This window comes from Equus asinus, chromosome 17, assembly GCF_041296235.1.
Source record: "Equus asinus isolate D_3611 breed Donkey chromosome 17, EquAss-T2T_v2, whole genome shotgun sequence".
Classification (NCBI taxonomy): domain Eukaryota; kingdom Metazoa; phylum Chordata; class Mammalia; order Perissodactyla; family Equidae; genus Equus; species Equus asinus.
The window spans coordinates 1,294,671-1,315,513 of record NC_091806.1 but is presented as its reverse complement, the minus strand read 5'-3'; the positions used below and the strand labels follow the sequence as shown (position 1 = coordinate 1,315,513).

General features: G+C 44.1%; 1 protein-coding gene across 3 annotated transcripts in view; it reads right to left on the bottom strand.

The window, feature by feature from the left end:
- Window positions 1-6,305: 6,305 nt before the first annotated feature.
- The window catches only part of CAT (catalase), a 45,451-nt gene continuing 30,913 nt past the window's right edge, over window positions 6,306-20,843 (bottom strand). For all 3 annotated transcript variants that reach the window (XM_070487512.1, XM_044749808.2, XM_070487513.1), the window contains 6 exons: window positions 20,328-20,480; window positions 16,195-16,333; window positions 13,022-13,152; window positions 8,948-9,055; window positions 7,377-7,460; window positions 6,306-7,048 (listed from right to left, as the gene is read on the bottom strand). In XM_070487512.1, the coding sequence (XP_070343613.1) occupies window positions 6,983-7,048; window positions 7,377-7,460; window positions 8,948-9,055; window positions 13,022-13,152; window positions 16,195-16,333; window positions 20,328-20,480 (681 nt within the window). In that variant the 3' untranslated portion in view covers window positions 6,306-6,982. The remainder of the gene's footprint in view (window positions 7,049-7,376; window positions 7,461-8,947; window positions 9,056-13,021; window positions 13,153-16,194; window positions 16,334-20,327; window positions 20,481-20,843) is intronic.

Here is a 20,843-nt window from a genome sequence, read left to right as displayed (position 1 = left end):
GCCTGGAGGTGAGCAGAAGCTGCCCCTCTGGGCAGAGATTTGGTCACCACGGGTATGTGGGTCGTCAGCGCCCAGTCCACTTTGTTCTTGCACTGCCGTTTTCTTCATACTTTCAGAATGCTTGCATATTTTGGATCTTGGACCCCTGTGCTGGCCATCTGCAGCAGTGAGTACCATGTCAGCAGGCTGGATCCAAGCCCATAGTCTGGCTGGAAGAAGAGATTGTCCAGGAGATTGGAAACGACCTGGCAGGAGGGGCACTGGCAGCTTGAAGGCAAAGAGCTTGGCCGTGAAGGAGAAGCAGAGCCCGGAAGCTCAGGGGGACAGCAGGGACTGAGGGCACGGGGCTGAGGAGTGACACGGCACCCACTAAGAGACGCTGCCTCCAACTCCACAGGGGCAGCAAGCAAGTCAGAGAGGAAAAAACAAATCCTTCTGCGACTCAAGAAGTTTTCCGTTTTTAAAACTGTTAAACCAGCGTCTTCTTCCTGTGAGTTTCCTAGGCCTGCCCAGGACAAATTACCACGCTTGGTGGCTCAAAAGGACAGAAATGCATTCTCTCACAGTTCCCGAGGGTGGAGGTCTGAGGTCGCGCTGTCAGCAGAGCCGCGCTCCCTCCACGGGCTCCAGGTGTTTCCTAGCTTGTGGCTGTAGCATTCCGGTCCGCGCCTCCATCTTCATATGGCCTGCCCCTCCTGCTCCCCTCTGTCTCTTAGGAGGACACTTACTGGATTTACGGCCCAACTGGATAATCCAGGATGATTTCATCTCGAGATCCTTAAATTAATGACTCCTGCAAAGATTTTTTTTCCAAGTAAGGTCACCTTCACAGGGCCCAGAGATGAGGATGTGGACACCTAAGGGTGTGGGGCCATCACTCAACCCGCCACACTCTCTGAAATGTGAGTGTTACCCTAGTGTACAGCTGCATGACACAGTTCATTCAAGACCAGAAAATACAACGGACTGTTTAAAATACCACACTTGAAACAAACGATACCAAAGCAAAACAACGAACAATAAAAACAGACGACGTCAAATTCCCTTATCAAATAGCGAAATGAGGGAATAAGCATCTGCTTCATAAAAAGGAGCACAATGGAACTTTCTATAGCAAACTTTTGGTATGCTAACATGGGATTGTTAAAATTCTCAAAAATTCAAAAGTCTGCAGGACTTTTCAAGTTCACGTCTACTAGCTCTTCACGTCTTTAAAAGCTCTGATAAGATTTGCAAGCCTTCATTTTGGCTTCTCAGATCATTTCAGTGGAACTCTGCCGTTTGCCTTTTGGTGACACTGTGAACTAAGACACAAAGAGATGGCCCAAGCAGCTTGCCTGTTGCTTTTCTCTCAGAGAAGCAAGCGTTAGGAAGTTCTTAAAACTAATTTCCTTAGCAGAGATTGCAAAGTGGAGCAATGACCGTTTATCAGGGAAAGAAAAAAATCAATGTGTTTTTAAACCAAAATTCTGACATTGAATTTGAAGGTGATCCTGCAAGCCCGGAACAAGGCCTCCTTTCAGAACAGCAAGTAGCAGACTTTAAAATACCCAGACTCAAACTTCAGAATGTGCCAGAGGGAGGGAAGGTGAGGCTGTGAGAAAAGAAAATGTGCCTGTAAAAAACACACAGACAAGTGTTCACAGTGGCAATATTCACAATAGTCAAAAGGTGGAACCCACCCAAATGTCCACCAACTGAAGAATGGATAAATAAAACACAGCATACTCATACAATGGACTGTCACTCGGCAATAAAAGGAAATGAAGGACTGATACACACTGCAACGTGTGAGGACCTTGACAACACAGCGCGCCATTCCACTCCAGCGGAGTGTGCACAGCAGGCACGCCTACACACAGAGAGCAGATTCATGATGGCTCACAGTTGGGGCAGGATTCAGTTGGTGGAAATGGTGCTCATGGGTACAGAGGTTTTTGTAGGGGTGACAGAAATGTTTTAAAATTGATTGTGGTGATAGTTACACAATTCTGTGCGTATACTAAAAACAATTGAATCGTACACTTTAAATGGTGAGTTCTATAGTATGTAAATTATATCTCAGAAAAGCTGTTCTTTTTTAAAGAAAGTGCCAGTGATCAACTGTGTCGCACCCTCCTGAGAGGCCGCATCAGAAAAGGAATGAGAACGGACCATTGGGGTTTTTTTCTGTGTGGTAAACAACACAAAATTCAGCATTTTAACCATTTTTAACTCTACAGTTCAGTGGCATTAAATACACTCACGCTTTTGTGCAACCATCACCACCATCCATCTCCAGGACTTTCTTATCTTCCCAAACTGAAATTCTTGCAACCATTAAATAATAATTCCCCATTTTCCCCTCCTCACAGCCCCTGGCAGCCACTATTCTGCTTTCTGTGTCTATAAATTTGCCTGTTCTAGGCACCTCATGTAAATGGAATCAGACTGTATTTGTCCTCCTGTGTCTGACGAACCCCACTTAGCATAATGTCTTCAAGGTTCATCCATGTTGCAGCACATGTCAGAATTTCCTTCCTTTATTTTTCACTTTTTTTTCCTTAAAGATTGGCCCTAAGCTAACATCTGTTGCCAATCGTCTTTTTTCTTCCCTTCTTCTTCTCCCCAATGCCCCCCAGTACATAGTTGTATATTCTAGTTGTGAGTGCCTCTGGTTGTGGCATGTGGGACACCACCTCAGCGTGGCCTCATGAGCGACGCCATGTCAGCGCCCAGGATCTGAACCCACGAAACCCCAGACCACTGAAGCAGAGCTCACGAACTTAACCACTTGGCCATGGGGCCGGCCCTTCCTTCCTTTTTAAGGCCAAATGATACTCCATTGTGTGGGTAGACCACATTTTGTTTGTCCATTCATCTGTCAGTGGACACCGGTTGTTTCCACCCTCGGCCATTGTGAAGAGTGCTGTGAACATGGGGGGACACACATCTCTTCGGGTCCCTGCTTTCACTTCTGCTTGATATTTTCCTAGATGTGGGATTGCTGGATGGTACCGTTGGACTTTAGTGGCGTGAAAGTCATTGGTGACCTTGGCAAGGACGGCCTAATTGGAGTAGGTTCCAGAAAGCACAGAAGACCATGGGGATAGCACAGAAAGGCAACTCTTTAAGATCTTTTTCAATAAAGGGGGCAATAACAAGAGAGGCTTATGAGAAGAGAGGAGTTGAGGACACTTGGAACAGCAGGTTTGCATGCTGAAAGGAAAGGTGCAGAGACAGGGAAGGACTGGCGATGCAGAGAGGCCAGGGATAATCCCAGAGCAGGCAGGAGCCCGTGGGGTCAGCGCACATGGGGGCGACTGACCTTCAGTAAGAGCAGAGCTCATCTCTCAACAGGAAGGAAAAGTGAGCACACAGATGTTGATGCTGGCAAGTTGGAGGGTTTGGGCGGAGGAGAAGATAACGAAGTTATCCTATCCTGGGTGAAACAAGGAGCTGAGAGGGAAGGGGAGAGACGAGGAGGAGAGTTTACGGAGGAAGAAAAGAAAGACAGATTTCCAGGCAGTGCTGAGGGCCCACTTGAGGTTTGGGGTCACATTTTTAAAAGCCCAGCCAGAGGGTTGTATTTCACTCCAGCCGTGTCATTTCCGGTACAGGCAGTGCGTCCTTCACCAAGGCCGGATTCTGGAGTAATTATTTTCAACTACATAAAATCTGAACAGAGTAGAAGGGAAGTACGGACAGGAAGAGGGTGATGACCAGTGAAAAAGAGGAGGGTCAATGAATTGAAGGTTCTAGTAATGTTGAGGAACTGATGGGAGGGGAAGTCTACGGTAAATCAGATTATCGTTCTGATCTAGTCAGACACACACACAGTCACCTCCACAGTGGAGGACACTGCCTCACCCTTGGACTTTGGGCTTAGCCATGTGACTTGCTTTGGCCAATGAAATATTAGCGGGCATGATGAACAAAGGCTTGGGACAGACCTGTGCAATTGGGGTAGCACTCTTGCGATCCCAATTTCCTGAGAAAGGAAAAATAATAGGTTTCCTTTTCTTGCATTCTTGCACTTCACTATGGGCTAGACATCACCATGGGTCCCAGAAGGATGAGAGACATGGCACAGAGCCACACCAGCCAATCGCCCCAGCTGAGCCCAAACTAGGTCAACTTGGACAACTTGGACACATGAGTGACATGCGATCACTGTTTTAAGCCACTGAGTTTTGAGGTGGTTTGTTACAAGCAAAAGCTGACCAAGATAGGATCCTAGGGGCATTCAGCTGGAAAGATGTGGTGGTCAAGGTCAAATATACTTAATAATCATCACCCAACCCTGGGGAGATAAGAACAATTATTGGTCCCATAGAGAGGAAGGAACTAATACTCAGGGGGTGAAGCAACTTGCTCAAATGTCCACAGGTAGGAAGTGGCAAAGCTTGGATGCGAATCTAGGTGCGTCTGGTTCTAAAGCCACTATAACATGCCTCCCCAATTTTATCCTACTTACCAATTTGGCTCAGGAACTCTTAGGACATATCTTAATGTCACCTTGAAGGAATATATTAGATAGTACCTCCCAGGAAGTAAAACCCAACTGGGGGAAGTTGACCTCAACAATACTTATCTTTGACAATTACAATTACAGGTCTCCAGAGCAAAACTGGAGACACTTCCGTGTATCAGATTTTTACATACAGGAAACATGTTAGATACCTGTGATTTTTTTTTTTTTTTTTGAGGAAGATTAGCCCTGAGCTAATTGCTGCCAATCCTCCTCTTTTTGCTGAGGAAGACTGGCCCTGAGCTAACATCTGTGCCCGTCTTCCTCTCCTTTATATGTGGGATGCCTCCCACAGCATGGCTTGACAAGCGGTGCCATGTGCACACCCGGGATCCAAACCAGCGAACCCCAGTCTGCCAAAGTGGAACGTGCACACTTAACCACTGTGCCACCGGGCTGGCCCCGATACATGTGATTTTAACTACAAACTTATTTTTAGACTACAGAATAGAACAAAGCAGCAAATTATCTCAAAAACTTTGTTTTTACATCCAATATTCAAAAAATAAACCCCTTCCCATTGTCATATTTTACTAATTTGTATGAGTTTATCTTATATATTGAATACATAAAGAGATATAACTATAGTAAAGTTACTATATTGAAAGTATTCATCACTGGGTACAAATGAATAAATTTATTTTCTGTATCTGCAAATATAACAGTTTCCAAGCACACTCAAATATAGGAGGAATTTAGGAAAGAGAGTTTGACAGGAGAATAAAGAGGTTTGAGCTAAAAGATCAAGAGTTTCTGTCTATAAGTGGTCCTATGGTTTCTGGAAGCCCAAAATCTCAGGGAATTCCTGAGAGTGAGGACAAACAGGTATTGAAGATCTAGATGAAGGGAATAAGGATTTCCAAGGAAAATGTTTTCATTGGTATTCAGAATTCACCGTGAAATTGTTCCATGTGATTTTCAAGCATGATAGGCAAATATGCGTTTAAAAAAAGAAAACAGCTTAAAGTTCCGAGGTCTTATTTTAAAAATTCATAATCAGATAAGGAAGTGAGCTGATGAACAAGAGATCTAAGCATTTTCACAGTTGGGAAGTCTGCTATTCTCCCAACGCAATCAAAGTTCTGGTCCCTGGTATCTCCAACAGCTCTGTCTAAAAGGCTGTTGGTTTAACCAAGAACGTAGTATCCTCACGATACTGGCATTTTCTATTTTAAGGGTAAGCCTCTGATAACAGGTGATATTCAGATTAAGAGTCTGGTGGTGTTACCGGCTATAAACATAGGTTCTTTACCTGCCACATAAGAGGGGCCAAATAAAAACTGGAACGCCAGGCTTACGGGAAGGAAAGAGTTTTTATTTTGGGTGATGTCAGCCAGGAGACAAGAATGACCCCTCAAATTTGTCTCATATTGTCTCATCATCTCCCTGAAAGATGGGAGGCAAGGGGTTTTAAAGGTTTGTGAGAAATGTGGCTGCTTGCAGAGAGGGGGGATAAGGAATTCCATAGGTTTCTGTCCTTGGTTGTCTGTCTCTGTGGATCCCATGCCAGAAAGCTCTGCGAAGCTGTGGTTTCTCGATATTCTCTGGACATCAATTTCCTTGTAATAAACTTCAAGGACCTGTGATTAGTCAGAACTTCAGTGTGAGCCCAGCTGAGCCCACGTGGGCTTTAACAACTTTAACAATGTGTACCTTCTATTTGGTTGTAAAGCTCAGGGAGTCAAAGGTTAAAGAGACAGACATTTACATATGAGTGCTTTTGGTTTTAACCCCGTGTATGGAAGGGAACTGATATCAGTGGGACATTCCAGGTTATACATGGAGCCAAAAGGAATCAAATATCATTCTTTTATTCTTATGTACAGATTATTTTATTGTAAAAATGTAAGCAATCACAAATCAGTCTGTTGCAAAATCAGTGCTGTATTAGCATAAATGTAATTCCAAGATTTTTTAAAAATCTCATCAGTTCCAAACAGGAATAAGCATTAAGACATGATGGTGCTGAAGTTATTTTCAAGAGACACCAATGCATTGAGTGTGTTTTTCATATAAGGAACTTAGAAAATTTAAAATTTCTAAACGAATTATCTTTATCTTTTCTTCTTATATAATTACAGCCATATTTCTATATAATAGGCTATGAGATGATATGTAAACATAGTAATTTCACCAGAATTGTTTCTTATCAAATAAGATCATATTTTTGCTAAAAACTTTCATTCCAGTCATTTTAAGTGAATAATTCAAGCAACTGTCAAAAGCAAATACATGTTTCTTTTAAATGATGGCTAGGGCCTAACCTTCATTTTCCCCAAGGGAAACAGCATTAAAGATCATTATTACATTATTTGCTGTAGAGACGTGGATTATCATTTAAAGACATGAGCTTGCATTTGCGCATCTAACACAGAGAATCTTCCTTCCAGTGCTGAGCAGGCTGCGTGTGGGAACACCTGCGTTGCTCCCCAGGTGGGGAGCAGCTTGGTGCAGGACCAGGGCCCCTGGCCCTCACAGATTAGCTTTTTCCGTCGCAGACAAGTGGGACCCAGACTGCACAAAGGTGTGAATCGCATTCTGTTGGAAAAGAACAAGACCAGTGTGTTAATGAACTCACTCAGCGGCAGCAACTCGGCATTCATCTTAGCTTTAATTTGTGCTCAAATGAAAATAATAACAATTCAGAATCCATTCACCTTAAACTAGTTTAAATTGTCCAGAGCTAAAATGAACAGCGTGTGTTCTGCAGGTGAATTCTTTACATCTCGAGAGCGTTTCTGAACAGCTGCTTAAGAAATGGGATAGTTGTCCCTGAGGAGGATCACGAAAGGAAAGCAAACTCTGCCTCGTCTAACCCAGGACACACCTCCTCTGTCACAGCCATCCGCGGCTGCTCCAGACTCACCTTAGGTTTCTCAGCATTGTATTTGTCCAAAAGAGCCTGGACGCGGGCCCCGTAGTCAGGATGGACATCACTGAAGTTCTTGACCTGAAACCAAGTGAAAATAATGTAAGCACACCCCAGCCCCCTACGAGGCGAGGGCCCCGCGTCTGTCCCCGGGTTTGCTCTACAGGCGAGAGAGGACGCTCCCACGGGAGGCAGAACCACACAGCGAGTGGAAGAGCAACACGGGGTAAGACCGGGGCCCCGATGAAAACCTGACATATACTGGCTGAGCAACCTCCAATAAGTCATTCATCTGAGCTTCGGTGTCCACTCCCCATAAAATGAGAGAAATAATTGAGCCTACCCCATAGAATATTGTGAGAAAAGCACATATGAGGTGAGCTCCATTCACTGCATGTAAAGAGCTGACCCCAGAGTGACTCAACAAGGTCTAGAGATTTGTACTAAGAAACAGGCCCAGACGCTACCCGAATTCAGAGTGCGGTGTACAAAGACGCTGGCCCTGCTGGGCAGCTCCACATACTCAGCAGGAATTCCTGACCGTGGCTGATGCGAAGCAGACCGCGGGAGGAGGTGGGGCATCATGAACCCCCACAGCGCTCACAGCTCCAGCATACGTGAGAGAACACGCCAAGGGTCTAAGCCAAGTTCTGCCACCTCCGAGCTGTCTGACTCATTCTCATCAGTGAGATGAGAGAAAACCTGCGCCACCTATTTCACAGAGCAAGTGTCAGGCTCTCTGCTGGGGTGAGCAATAGGAAACAGTGCCATGGGGATTTAAAGGATTATTTTTCACACCACACACATGGAAGACAGTTATAGATATAGAACGTTGGCTCCAGAGAAAGTGCCCAGCCTGCTGGTACTTGTCTCTAAGCCTTGGGACACATGGCAGACAGTTGTTATCCTAGGTACCCCTTTGAACAGAGATGCGGCAACCAAGAGACAAGGAAATAGCAGGTTCCCTAACTCACCAGAAGCCTGCCCCTGTGGCAGGCCAGGAGACCAGGCTTCACATGGCACAACGAGCTGCCACCAGAAACACCCTGGCACCTTAGCTCCAAAGTTCAGCCTGACTTTTGGAAGCAGCTCAGTTCTCACCCCAGAAAATGTGCGAGTTTCTAGTTGCTTCTGAAGGAGGGTCAGGTGTCGTGACCTCCAGTGGTCAGGCAGGCTGCAAACCACAACAATGTAACCCGTATTTCTTATCTCCTAAAGTCTAAGCAAAATCATGGCAGGACCCACATTTTGATATTGGACATGGTTCTCCTGCACAGACCTTGGCTGTAGTCAAATTAAACAGCCTAGGAGAGAGTTCACCCTGAACTCAAATAATTTATGACACATTGGACAAAGAGCTAAGGGTCACTGGATATGCTAAAGCCATTGGAAACAAATCCTAGACAGAAAGCATCAGAGGTTGATTGGGGATTAGCACTAATTTTTTTAAGTCCACGTAGCTCAAGTGAAATAGAAATGCACCTTCTCATTTCCAAGGTTCTCTCACCCAGCTGCACTCTCGCCTCCTGCCGGCAGAGGTCCCCTTCAGCTCACAAAGCCCCACTCACCGCTTTCTTCTGGATGAAAAGCTGCGCGTCCTTCAGATGGCCGGCGATGTTCTGGCACAGGCGCTTCCTGTGCTCTTCATCCAGCACGTGCAAGTAGAAGGCACGCACCTGCTCGTTGAAAACAGAGCATCCAGCTTATCACCAGCAGAACTCACCCACATGCCACTTTGGCAATGAAAAAGCGAGATTTCTTACTGGCATGAGAGTGAAAAACTTTTTAGAACTCGAAAATAATTTAAAATTAAAGTTGAAACTGTCATTTGTGTTGAGTTCCCCACTTTCCATTTTATTTAAAGCAAAACAGGAAGAATTCGGTTGCTGATAGTAGCTCATAACCGCTTTGTAATAATGTCCTTTGTAGTCACTGCTTATAAATCTCTTACAAATAGAAGGCAGGACAGCCTACAATTAAAACTCCCACCACACCTTAATATACCAACAACTCCAGAATGCGCAAACTGTTATCGGATGTAAACTGGGCCCACTACAACCTTTGTTCAGTTCACCCAGAGCCACAGAAGAAAGACACTCAAATTCGTTAATATATGTCCTCAGTTATTCGGAAGCCAGGATTCCTGGAGAAGACAGATGTTAATAGTGATTTTGCTAATTTTACCTCTGAATGATTTTACCTTTAAATCAATCTCACTAGGCTATCCACAGACTAAAATGAAAGATAGGAGCTTAGAATCAGGCATGTGAGTCCTGTCAGCCTCCGCTCACTTCTGAAATCAGCCGTTTCTAGATTACAGCTATAATTTAATCTAACATTTCATTCACTCATTCAACAAGTACTTCTTTATTGAGCACCTCAGTGTACCAGGCACTGTTCTATGTACTGTCCTATTAATGTTTATAAAGCCCCCAAATATCCAAAGAATGAAATTCATAAAATAGAGATATTCATAGCTTTTCTAAGTAAATTAGCAAATATCAGACTATATTAACCTTTTTTTAAAAACTTTTGAGCACAGTTTAAATCTGATACCAATGTTTAAAAGTCAGACTTTCCACATTAACACAGTGCAATCAGAGTACTGCATTATGGGGATTTCCTCAGATCTACCTGCAATGTACTAGCCTTCTCTTCAGCTGTATCCAATCTAGTGTTTAAACATCCACTGAGCCACTATATCTGCTGGATTTTTATTTCACAGATTGTCTGCTGCATTTTTATTTCAAAGATTGTTTTTGTTTCTAGATATTTCCATTTGGTTCTTTTTCAAATCTATCTGTTTTTGTTTTCTCACATCCTATTCTTGTCTTAGAGATAATATTCCTTTCTGTATGTCTTTGAATGCTGTGTACACGCTTATTTTAAAGCCCCTTCTGGATTATTCTATCCTGTGTATGACTCTTCCATCTAATGCATGTGCAGTTTCTCAGGGCACTGGACTCCCTTGTATGTGTTGTAATTTTTCCCTGTGGCCCATCTTCCACAGGAGTTATCCTCTGCAGAATTACCACGTGTCCGAGCTGTGACAGTGTCATACATGGTGGTCCTTTTGGTCATCTCTGCAGAGGCCTAACAGAGCTCACTGATTCACTTGTTTCTCGGTTCAGGGCTTCCATGTGGTCTTAAGTGGAACAAGAATGCAGGGACGTCACCCGAGCACAGCACAGGAGAGGGGCCCCCAATTTCTCAGGATTGATTACTCCCATCTACAGTCCACATGCTTTCAAGCTGCATCCTTGGCCTGGTGGGTAGCTTTCCCAAGGGAGAGCTGGTTCCTGGTTCTCATCATTACGACTGGAGCTCACGTCTAGCTTCTGCAACATGTGAAGCCTTTTAAACCCATTTACTAAATTCCTAATCTAAGTTGTAGCATTTGCCAGTTCAGTATATCCATTCAACTCTTCTTCCATAAATTAAACTTCTCTTAGTAAATTCTCCATGCCGTCATCTATTTTCTTGAAAATATTAATCACAGTTGTTTTAAGATCTTTATCTGACAATTCCCTTATCTGGATCTCTAACAGGTTTGTTTCTATTAGGAGGGGTTTTTCCCCTCATGGTTTTCAGTCATGAAGTCTTATGTGTTAAGTATGCCTGATAACTTATTATTAAATGCTGGACATCTGAATATGAAAAAATATAGAGATAATTTGAGACTCTATTTTCCTCCAAAGATTTACGTTTGCTTCTGCTAGACAGTTAAGATAGAGGGAGATCGCCTTAATCCAGGTGATCTGAGGCTGAGCTGATGCAAAACCGTGTCTCAGTTTTTGCAGGGAAAGTTTACTGCACGTTTGCCCTTATTCCTAGGCGTGGCCCTTCCGGGATTCCAACTCAATGCTTAGGATGCTAACTAAAGGCCACCTCCTTAGCAGGCCCTGAACTCCAATTTTTATCCCTCCAGACCCAGAAACATGCTATAAACTCTGCTCAGCATCTTGGCCAACGCTTACAAGGTAATAATCACCTCATGAGGAAAGGACACCAAACGTCAAGCTCACATCTCTGCACTTCTTTTCTGTCCAAGACGTCGGCCCTGCGCATCCTTGCTGCCTTGTTAGCTCTCCAGCCTTCAAACAAGGCTCTCTGTAGTTTATCTAGATTTCCAGTCTTCTCCGAGAGGACAGGGCTGATACAAGCTGGCCGGCCATAAGCCAGAAGTGGAAGTCCCAGTTAACTGTTTTAAGAGTATAAATCTGGACCTTCTTACTTATTTTCCATGTCACTCTTACAGTTACTGGATAGTACTATGAACCTATAAGCAGTATCATGACTGCTTAAAAACATGAGTTCTTTACAGTGATAAGAAAATCAATAAAATAAGAATGATCAAACAAATTTTAAATTTCAATGTGTAAGCAATAGCCTCATTATCTAAGTTAAATTTTGCAGAGGATGTATTAGCTAGTTTAACACCAGAATAACCTCATGCAGGCACAGTTCTTTGAGAGGCAGAGATTGGATTCTAACATACTCGCACCACCAGGAATAATGCAGTTACTATGAAAGGCTTCCAGGATGTTTAAGCTCATCTAAATATGGTTTACATCCTACAATAATTTCCTTTTTATAGACACAAATATACATATACACACATGCCTTTCAAATAAAGATCTCTCCACAGTGAATTAATTCACGTATTTAAGTCTATTTTACTTGGAAGCCACATTTACAAGTTGAGGCACTAGAAACTAGAAATAGGTCCCATTCTAGTGTGAGTACTAAGCTTAACACCAACTACCCAAGCAGACCTCCAGGACGACGACACTTTTTAGCTTTATTCTTCTCTTGCGTGTGGACTGGACACATTAACGAGGTGGCTGCCCCTCAAAGTTAAAGGGCCTCTTTCACTGCATCCATCTACTGACAGACAGCCCTCAGGCAGCCTCGGGTGACTGGAAAGAGGGTGGCACTTGACCCGGGGCAGTTCACTATAGGCCGGCCAAAGGCCAAGGATGCAACCCAAAGTGACAAGATTAGTCAAAGCAATCCGATTTCCTCTCTCCAGAATCTCATACAGAAGTGTTGAGAGAAAGAGAGAAAAATGGCCCAAAAAAAAAAAAAGTAATACATGGAGAAAAAAGCCATAAAGAAGAGTTAGCCATGGTCATAGTAAAGCCACAGCAAAGTTCAAACAGAAGCTATGAGGCAAAAAGGAGAAAAACAGGAGGACATGGTAAGGATAAGCAGTTGGGACTGGAAAGCAGAAGCCGGCAGGCGGAGGGGGGGTCACATAGATAATGCGCCCTGTAAGGAAAGAGCTGCTCCGAATGGAGGTCTGGCCCTTTAAATCCGGGCTCTCCTGCCCAGATTCTTAGGTTGGGCTGTACGTAAGCTCCATTTGCCCATTTCTTAGATTTCTATGAGCTCACTGCTTCCCCAGCGGCCCCCACCTGTATCCCGTCTACAAACTTCGAGGGAACAGAGACGAGCCTCCAGACCCTGCACTGAAAGAGCACAGTAACACAACTCCATCTACTAAGGGACTGACTGATGACCAGAGACGTCTTCCCTGAATTCAATTTAAGACATATTAGACACTTTAAAAGGGGAAAATATGCAGACGTGGACAAGGAGCATGATCAAGCCACTCCCAGGGCAGACAGAGAAGCCATTACCTGAGTGACGTTGTCCTCGTTGGCACTGTTGAAACGCTGCACGTCCGGAGAGCACTGGCTTTTATGTTCCAGGGCAGAAGGCTGTTGCTCCGGAGCGCTGAAGCTATTGGGGTAGTAATTCGGAGCACCACCTTTACAGGAAAACCACACGGATTTACTCAGGGAGACGAAAAACGAAGCAAGTCTGCAGTCAACGTGATAAGAAATAAATTCAAGTGGCGAGTGTATATATATGCACACGTCTATACACACCTGTACACACACACACGCACATGCCACGAGCATATTATTTTTAAGGTCCCAGGTTTAGCTACAGGCAGGCCACAGCTTCTTAGAGAATGCTGCCATCTCCCAAAGGCTCCCATGGGCTGTCTCACTCCGAGTCTTAATGAGGACATCTCAAACTCCCTTTGAACACTTCAACTGACTTCATCTCTAAAATCTTCTGATGCTTCCCAGTACAAATATATTTATACAGGTTTGATTTGGCCCCCACGGAAGATGAGACCCAAAGACATGTCTCAAAGTTGAGGGTTTTATTGGGCTTGGGCTCAATTCAAACACTGAGTCACAGAACCCTCGGGAGCAGCAGAGTCCCAGCTGCGCCCCTACCAGCTACAGACACATCGACTGAGCCCTGAGGTGCTAACGGGCTGCTGCCAGGGCCCACGGCCGTCAGGGGTCCATCTGAGCTCTGGGTTTTTGTCTGTGCCATTCCAGCACATCCTACATCCGCGTTACAGTGCTCTGCTTTGCTATTCCTTAAAGGTTTTTAAGATTCTTGAGGTATCTTTCCTTTACTGACCATCACTTTATGCAATTCTAGCTTGACTTCCACTTCCCTCCACGGATAAATAAAAAAGGATTTTTAAAATTTGATATTTCTAGTATGTCAGCACTCATTTATCTGGACTATTAGAACAAATGACAAATACAATCAAAACATTTTTTATGACTTCTGGAATAAATTATGAGGCTTTTTTTTTTCATGTTGGCATATTTATTTTTCTAACTATAACTCTGCTTTGGCTGATATTAGCAGAGCTTGAATTATCTGAGCACACTCTGCCGAAACAGAAGGAGTGGCCTGGGAACATATTAAGGGGTTTGAACAAACTGGTCTGGGGCTGCAGCTTGACCCAGCTCACTGCCAGAAGAGGTTATCCAGAGTGGATAACCAAGAGGCACATACATAGCACACAGATCAGGGCAGCAAGTGCATGTAGGAAGAGTGAGGACACCACGCTATCATGGGGCCCAATGTTTAGCCCAAGAAATTCATTCTAGGTCAGCCACATCTATATGAAAAGCTAGGTGCTCCCACAAACGGCCACCACAGTGGTTTTCTGAGTTAAGAATAAGCTCTTTGAAATGTGCCTATTTGAGGAATTTTTAAATTCTCTTTCCAAACAAGCTCTGACCTTTGCTCAAAGAGGGAGCTGTCCGCAAGTCACCGACTACTGGAAATAATGAAGCCTGTTTATCGAACTCCAAGGGCACAGTCCAAATGCTCTACTTTGTCTTTCGGGGTTTTTTTGCTGAGGAAGATTCACCCTGAGCTAACATCCATGCCAATCTTCCTCTGTTTTTAGTGTGTGGGCCACCAGCACAGCATGGCTGCTAACAGTGTGGTCTAAGTCCAGGCCTAGAACGGAACCCGGGCTGCCAACGCAGAGCGCACGGCCCTAAACCACCAGCCCCCCGCAGCTGGCCCCCAAATACTCTGCTTATAAAACTAGGCAAAGGTGCGTTTTAAAATACACCCTTAAGTAGTTTTTTCATGTATATGTCACTATAGTGAGAAACAAGAATGGCAAACAGGAAGCAATTACTTATTAATAAAGTTTCAAAATACACTTGAACCTGATACAGCCAGTCCCAGTAACAGAAGGACTGAGGAACATGAATGAAAAAAGTCACTTTAGAATAAAAACGCAGAAGACAGACACAGAAAGTATCAATGATTTGGGGCAATAACACACCTCACACCTCTGTGAACCTCAGAGAACAGAAATATTGCAACCACCTAATATAATTGGTGAGTGAGTGTGTAAACTTATCAAATACATGGAAAAGGCTTAGCGATAATTATAATAAATGCAAGGCACAAAATTATATATATAAAATAATCTTAAGCATATAAAAACATCTTCACAGAAAAGACTGGCAGGAAATCTAGCCAAATGCAACAGTTACGGCTTTTGCGTGTTGGGACTATAAGCGGGTTTTTCTTCTCCCTTCTCTCCCTTCCCTTACATTTTCCAAATTTCCTTTAGGGCACATATATTTTTTTATCATAGAAAAATAAACGTTGTTTGAATATAGACATCCATGGCTATAAATATAAACCATCATGGAGATTTCTGAAGGGATCAGTGTAAGCAGCCTATTCGTAAATAGTGTCCTAAATAGGAAGAGGAAAAAACCCTAAGAGCTATATGAAACTGTGGAATATTAAAAGGAAAAAAACATTAACCAAACATGCTCTAATTAGAGAAAGTAATCAGAAAGAGAGGCTATTTGTACATGGCACCAAAAAAGAGTAGTTAAAAGAAAAACATCATAAATTTGATAAACGACCAAAAAACAAAATGCAGTGGCGTCTCCTCTCACCAGTTGATCTGCATGAGTTCGGCTACATTCACTTAGAAAAAAAGGTGGCCGCGAACACCCGATTTGCTGTCTCCCCACCCTAACCTCGGCTCCCCCTCCACATGCTAGCTAGACCTGCTCCCCCATGGCCCCAGCAAAGGGCAGAGAGACAGACACAAGCTCTTTGCACTTCCAAGAGTGGAAGTCCTGGCGATTTAAGAGTGATTTGAGTCCGTCCAGCTCGGGAAGAGTCTTTGCAGCCTAACCCCCTAGCCAGATGCTGCTCCGCAAGCGTCAGGGTGAGAGGGCTTCCTCCCCTCCTTTCTGCACTGGATGGACAGCTAGTGAAAGCTGAGTGGGGCGCTCTCACCACATAAAACAGATGAATGCAGGGCGGGTCCTCAGGCAGTTTAAACCTGCATTGCTGGGCAGAAAGGACGCTGTTGGCAGGATCACGGGTGGCGCATCTGCACAGAGCCGGAAGGCCCATGGGGCCAGACTGAAACCCAGGGGCCTGGCCGGCATCCCGCCCTCTCTGTGCAGCAGGCCCTCCGCCCTGGGCGAGCCGCTGCCTCACCTACCCTGGTTGTCGAACATGCACATGGGGCCGTCGCGTTGGTAGTTGGCCACTCGAGCGCGGAAGGGACAGTTCACGGGTATCTGAAGATAGTTGGGTCCCAGGCGGTGGCGGTGGGTGTCAGGATAGGCAAAAAGGCGGCCCTACAGTTATAAAGGAACAGATGATGACTGTGCGCCTGACGTATCAAATAGGAACGGTCTGTAAACGTCATTCTCAAGTTTCAAGGGCAAAGCACTCCGGATGTGGGGTGAGCACAGAACCTGCCTCCCGTCTCCCGCCCCCCGCCCGATGCCCCGCGCCCTCCTGAAGAGCAGAGCTCTGCTCGCCCATGAACGGTCCTTAATCTTCACGCCATATGGCCAAATATCCACACATCTTCACATTCGTTCTGGACAACAACTCCTTTTTTTCTCAGATAACAAGTTAGTGCCATCCCGCATTATTTCCCATTCCCAAGGATGTGTCACATTCTAAAATCGATTTGCAAGAACCCAACGAACTGGAATCACGAGCTGATTCCATTCTTCCCCGTTCCCCGACTCCAGGGGAGGGATCGACCATCCGCTCTCAACAAAATGAAGCAGATTTCTACAAAACCAACCGTATGGGAAATTGTTTAGAAAAGCGCCTCCCATGTTGCATTCTGAATTGTGTCAGTATCACTCTGAGCTCTGAGCCTTTCTAGATATAAATAAAATACTACACGAAGAAAACTCTGGTTCAGAATGATGGCCGTATAATGCCAAAGTCCAGAAGCAAAGATTAAACTAGATTGTTACATATTTACCAAGGCAGGATGGTAACCTTTTTGCAATCTCTTCCAGTTAGTGTTGAAACAAAATACTTTATGACTAACTCTGCATTAATTTTGGTATCAATTATTTATATATTCTCATTATTCAAAGCTCTACTCTATGAGCAGTTTTCTTGCATTGACTTTATCATTGGCCTTGAATCTGAAAGATTATTATACCCCTAATTCTATGAGCCGAAATAAAAATCAAGTTGAATAGGGCAACTTATGCAATTATTTTGTACCAAACCAGTCATACCAACATGCTTAATTCAGTCTCAGCAATCTGTCAATCATTTGCTCTTGGCTGAGTGACTCTACCTCCCACCTTATTTCAAACATCCAAGGTAATACTTAGATGACTGTCATGCAGCCATGACTAAGAGCCTATTGTCTAGAAGCTGGTTGCCTCCTTTGGATTAAAATAGACTAAGTTATGTTCTAACTTTACCCACAGGATAGACGATATAATGGAGCTCCTGGATGTAGCCTCCAGCACGTCCTTCTGGTTTTGTGTCACCTTATGTTCATAAGGCTGCCCTCCCTACCTGTGGGTGGAGACCCATAAAGTCAAGGTTGGGAAATGGGCACAGCCAGGCCAGACGCTGACACCAACTTGAATCCAGGCTTCACCCAAGGCCCTGTGGCTGAGCTCCCTGTGGACATGGGTGAAAGGCAGAACAAGGCTCTCCACTCCAGGAACCGGGCGACTTCCCCACTCCTGCCAACTGCAGAGCCTGGCAGTGAGGAAAGGAGGCACCAGCTTCATCAGGGACCGGGGACAGTCTCTCCGAGACGGGCACTGTCCTGCTCTGTCCTTCTCACTGTGGTCTGGCTTATCACTTAGGATTTCTAATCCTCCTTACTGGCTCTCCACTTCCAGTCCCTCCTCCAAAACACCACCTGACACACTCCTGCCCAAAGAGTCTTCCTGAGGCCCTACAGGGATCCTGTCTCCCGCCCAGAAACGTTTACTCCTCACTGCTCGCCAAATGCCGAAAGAAGGACGACAGCCCTGCCTGCCATGCGGCTCCTAACATGCTCCCTGGTGTCAGGATTCACAGCTAAATATCCCAAGCAGTTGTAGGAAAAACTAGGCTGGGAACTGATATTTTGACTGAACCCAATAAGGGTCTTTCACACACTTTCGTAAACTCACTTAAAAAAACTGTAAAGACAGCATATTACATTTAAAATATGTGTTTGCCATAACTGAAATTAACACTGATAGGAATTATATGATTAATCCTTCTAATTCATATACTTCAATTCACTAATGGAATTATATGATTTCCATTTATCATCCTTTTTCAGGACTCTCTTTCCCACAGTTTCAATGCCATGCCTGACACCTTTGTTTTTTGTTGTTGTTGTAGAGAATATGCATTTGCTATGCGGTCCTTTTCCTATGGGGGCCTAGGCCGCCATCCAGGGCATCGGCACCCTTCTAACTGAATGAGTTAGTGTTGCTAACTGCCTCCAGGTCTCCGTGTGGTCCAGAGACTCATGGCGACCTAGATTCTCATGAAAGAATCTTGTATTCCTCAACCTGTGCCCTCAATACCAAGACTACGCAGCCTTAGCTGTACCCTCGACGATTCCCAGCCTTGGCAAATCCCATTAACCTCTGCTTCACACAGTTCAGCTCCCTCCAGCCGCCAGGCAGGGGAGGCTCAGGGCCGAGGGTCACGTTGTCTTGGCTTCCTCTGCTCCCCAGTTCAGGGCAAGCACTTCTGCCCACCCTCTGTAATCCTATCCATGTCACTTCCCTTTCTATTGCCAACCCCCAGCTCCCTCTGTTCTATTTATAACCAACAGGAGTGATTCTGCTTGCTATGTACCAGATCACAGTTCTCAAAACTGAAGAAAACTTTTCTCTTCCTAGAAGCAACAGCTGTAGCATAAACTTCTACTCAAGCATTCAGGTCCCCTCTGACATACGCTCAACGTACCTGTCCAATCTTATTTCTTCTAACGCAGGAAAGAGTCACTGTTTACAGTTTAAATACACCCAACATGGTGTGCCTTTGTGCCTACACTCCTCTCCCTCTCCTGTCTCACTTATCTCTATTAAAAAACAAAATCCCTGGGCCGGTCCCATGGCCAAGTGGTTAAGTTCACACACTCCGCTTCTGCGGCCCAGGGTTTCACCAGTTCAAATCCTGGGTGCGGACATGGCACCACTCATCAGGCCACGCTGAGGCGGTGTCCCACATAGCACAACCAGAAGGACCCACAACTAAAAATATGCAACTATGTACTGGGGGGCTTTGGGAAGAAAAAAGAAAAACAAAATCTTTAAAAAAAAATCCTATCTATTCTTAAAAAACCATCTCAAATGCTACCTTACTCTGGAAACTTTGCCATTGTCCTATCAGACAAGATTTCTCCTCCAATTCACCATAGCATTCTTCTGTATCACAGTTATCCTGTGTTTTAACATCTGTTACAGTACCCAGGACACTCTATCACACACAGTAAATAAGTATTCCAGTTACATTAAACTGAACTAAAAACTAATGAAAAACTTATTTTCTATAAAAGCCTCAGATGTTCCCAATGTCAAAGCAAAAAAGTTATTATTAAAAAAAAACAAGGGAACCTTAGCTTGCCTGCCGGGACAGTGACACCTGAACTGGAATCAGACGCTTACATAAGAAGTGGCCATAGGTCACTTTGGCCTTATCTAGGATGTAATCATTAATCTGTGTTTCGTGGTCATAGTCCAAAAACACAAAAGATCAATCAATTAACTCAATAATTATGAAGCCAATTATTTTCTACTGATTTCTGGTCCAAAGAATGTTTCACTCTTCGTACTCTTGAGAGAGCATTTTGGAGAGTGATAAAAAAAAATACTGATTGCCCAAAACATTAACAAGACAAACGGCTAAATTAACCCATTGCCTTAGTTCATAAAAATAATCTCCAGATCTCTTTTTACAGATGGTAAAATTCAAGCATCACCACGGAAGAGGAAGTAAATAAAGTTACGCTGACCACGGTGTTACAATCAATTAACAATATTCCCTCCCACCAGTTACAGACTCAACAAACAGTGCTTTACTCTGTAAACACAAGGCATCTCTAACATAACTTTTTTTAAATTAAAAGACTAAATATCAAAGTCTTAACATATTGAGGGGTTTTACAATGAAATTTGGTTTATATTGTAATGCCATCTAAGGATGTTTCAGTGAGTCCACAGGAACTAAGGACCCAGATTAAAGTCTAAGTGATGTTCTAGTTAATTCTTTGCATAAAGATTGTGCCAAATTACACAGTGTGTGTGTGTCACACGCGCACTCCTGCCTCAGAACATCTCAATCCATCAGGTTTACCTGAAGCATTTTGTCCGGGCTGGGCTCAATGCCAGGTGGCATGTTGTTTGGGTCAAAGGCCAACTGTTCAACCTCAGCAAAATAATTAACTGGGTTCCGGTTTAAGACCAGCTTACCAACTGGGATAAGAGGGTAGTCCTTGTGAGGCCAAACCTAAAAATAATGTCATAGTCACAATTACCAGACAACCAACTGAAGGAAACTAAAGTACCCATAAAAATTAAGCTTTCAAATGTAATGAAGCCAATGATAATAACTGAAAATAACAATTTTTTAATCCAATAAAATGATAACTTAAGGTGAGTACATTTGGTTGAGTCTTTCGTAACAGTGAACAGTAAATAGCGACACTTTCCCTGTGCAAAGGCACATCAGCTTTTCAAAATTGCTAAGAACGCTATATGGAGCCACCCAGATAAACGCAAAGAACTTATCAAACAGGAGCTGAAGTGAGATGAGGTGAGGACTCATTCACAAGAGAGGAACTCTAAAGTGGTACCACTGTATTCGTACGAG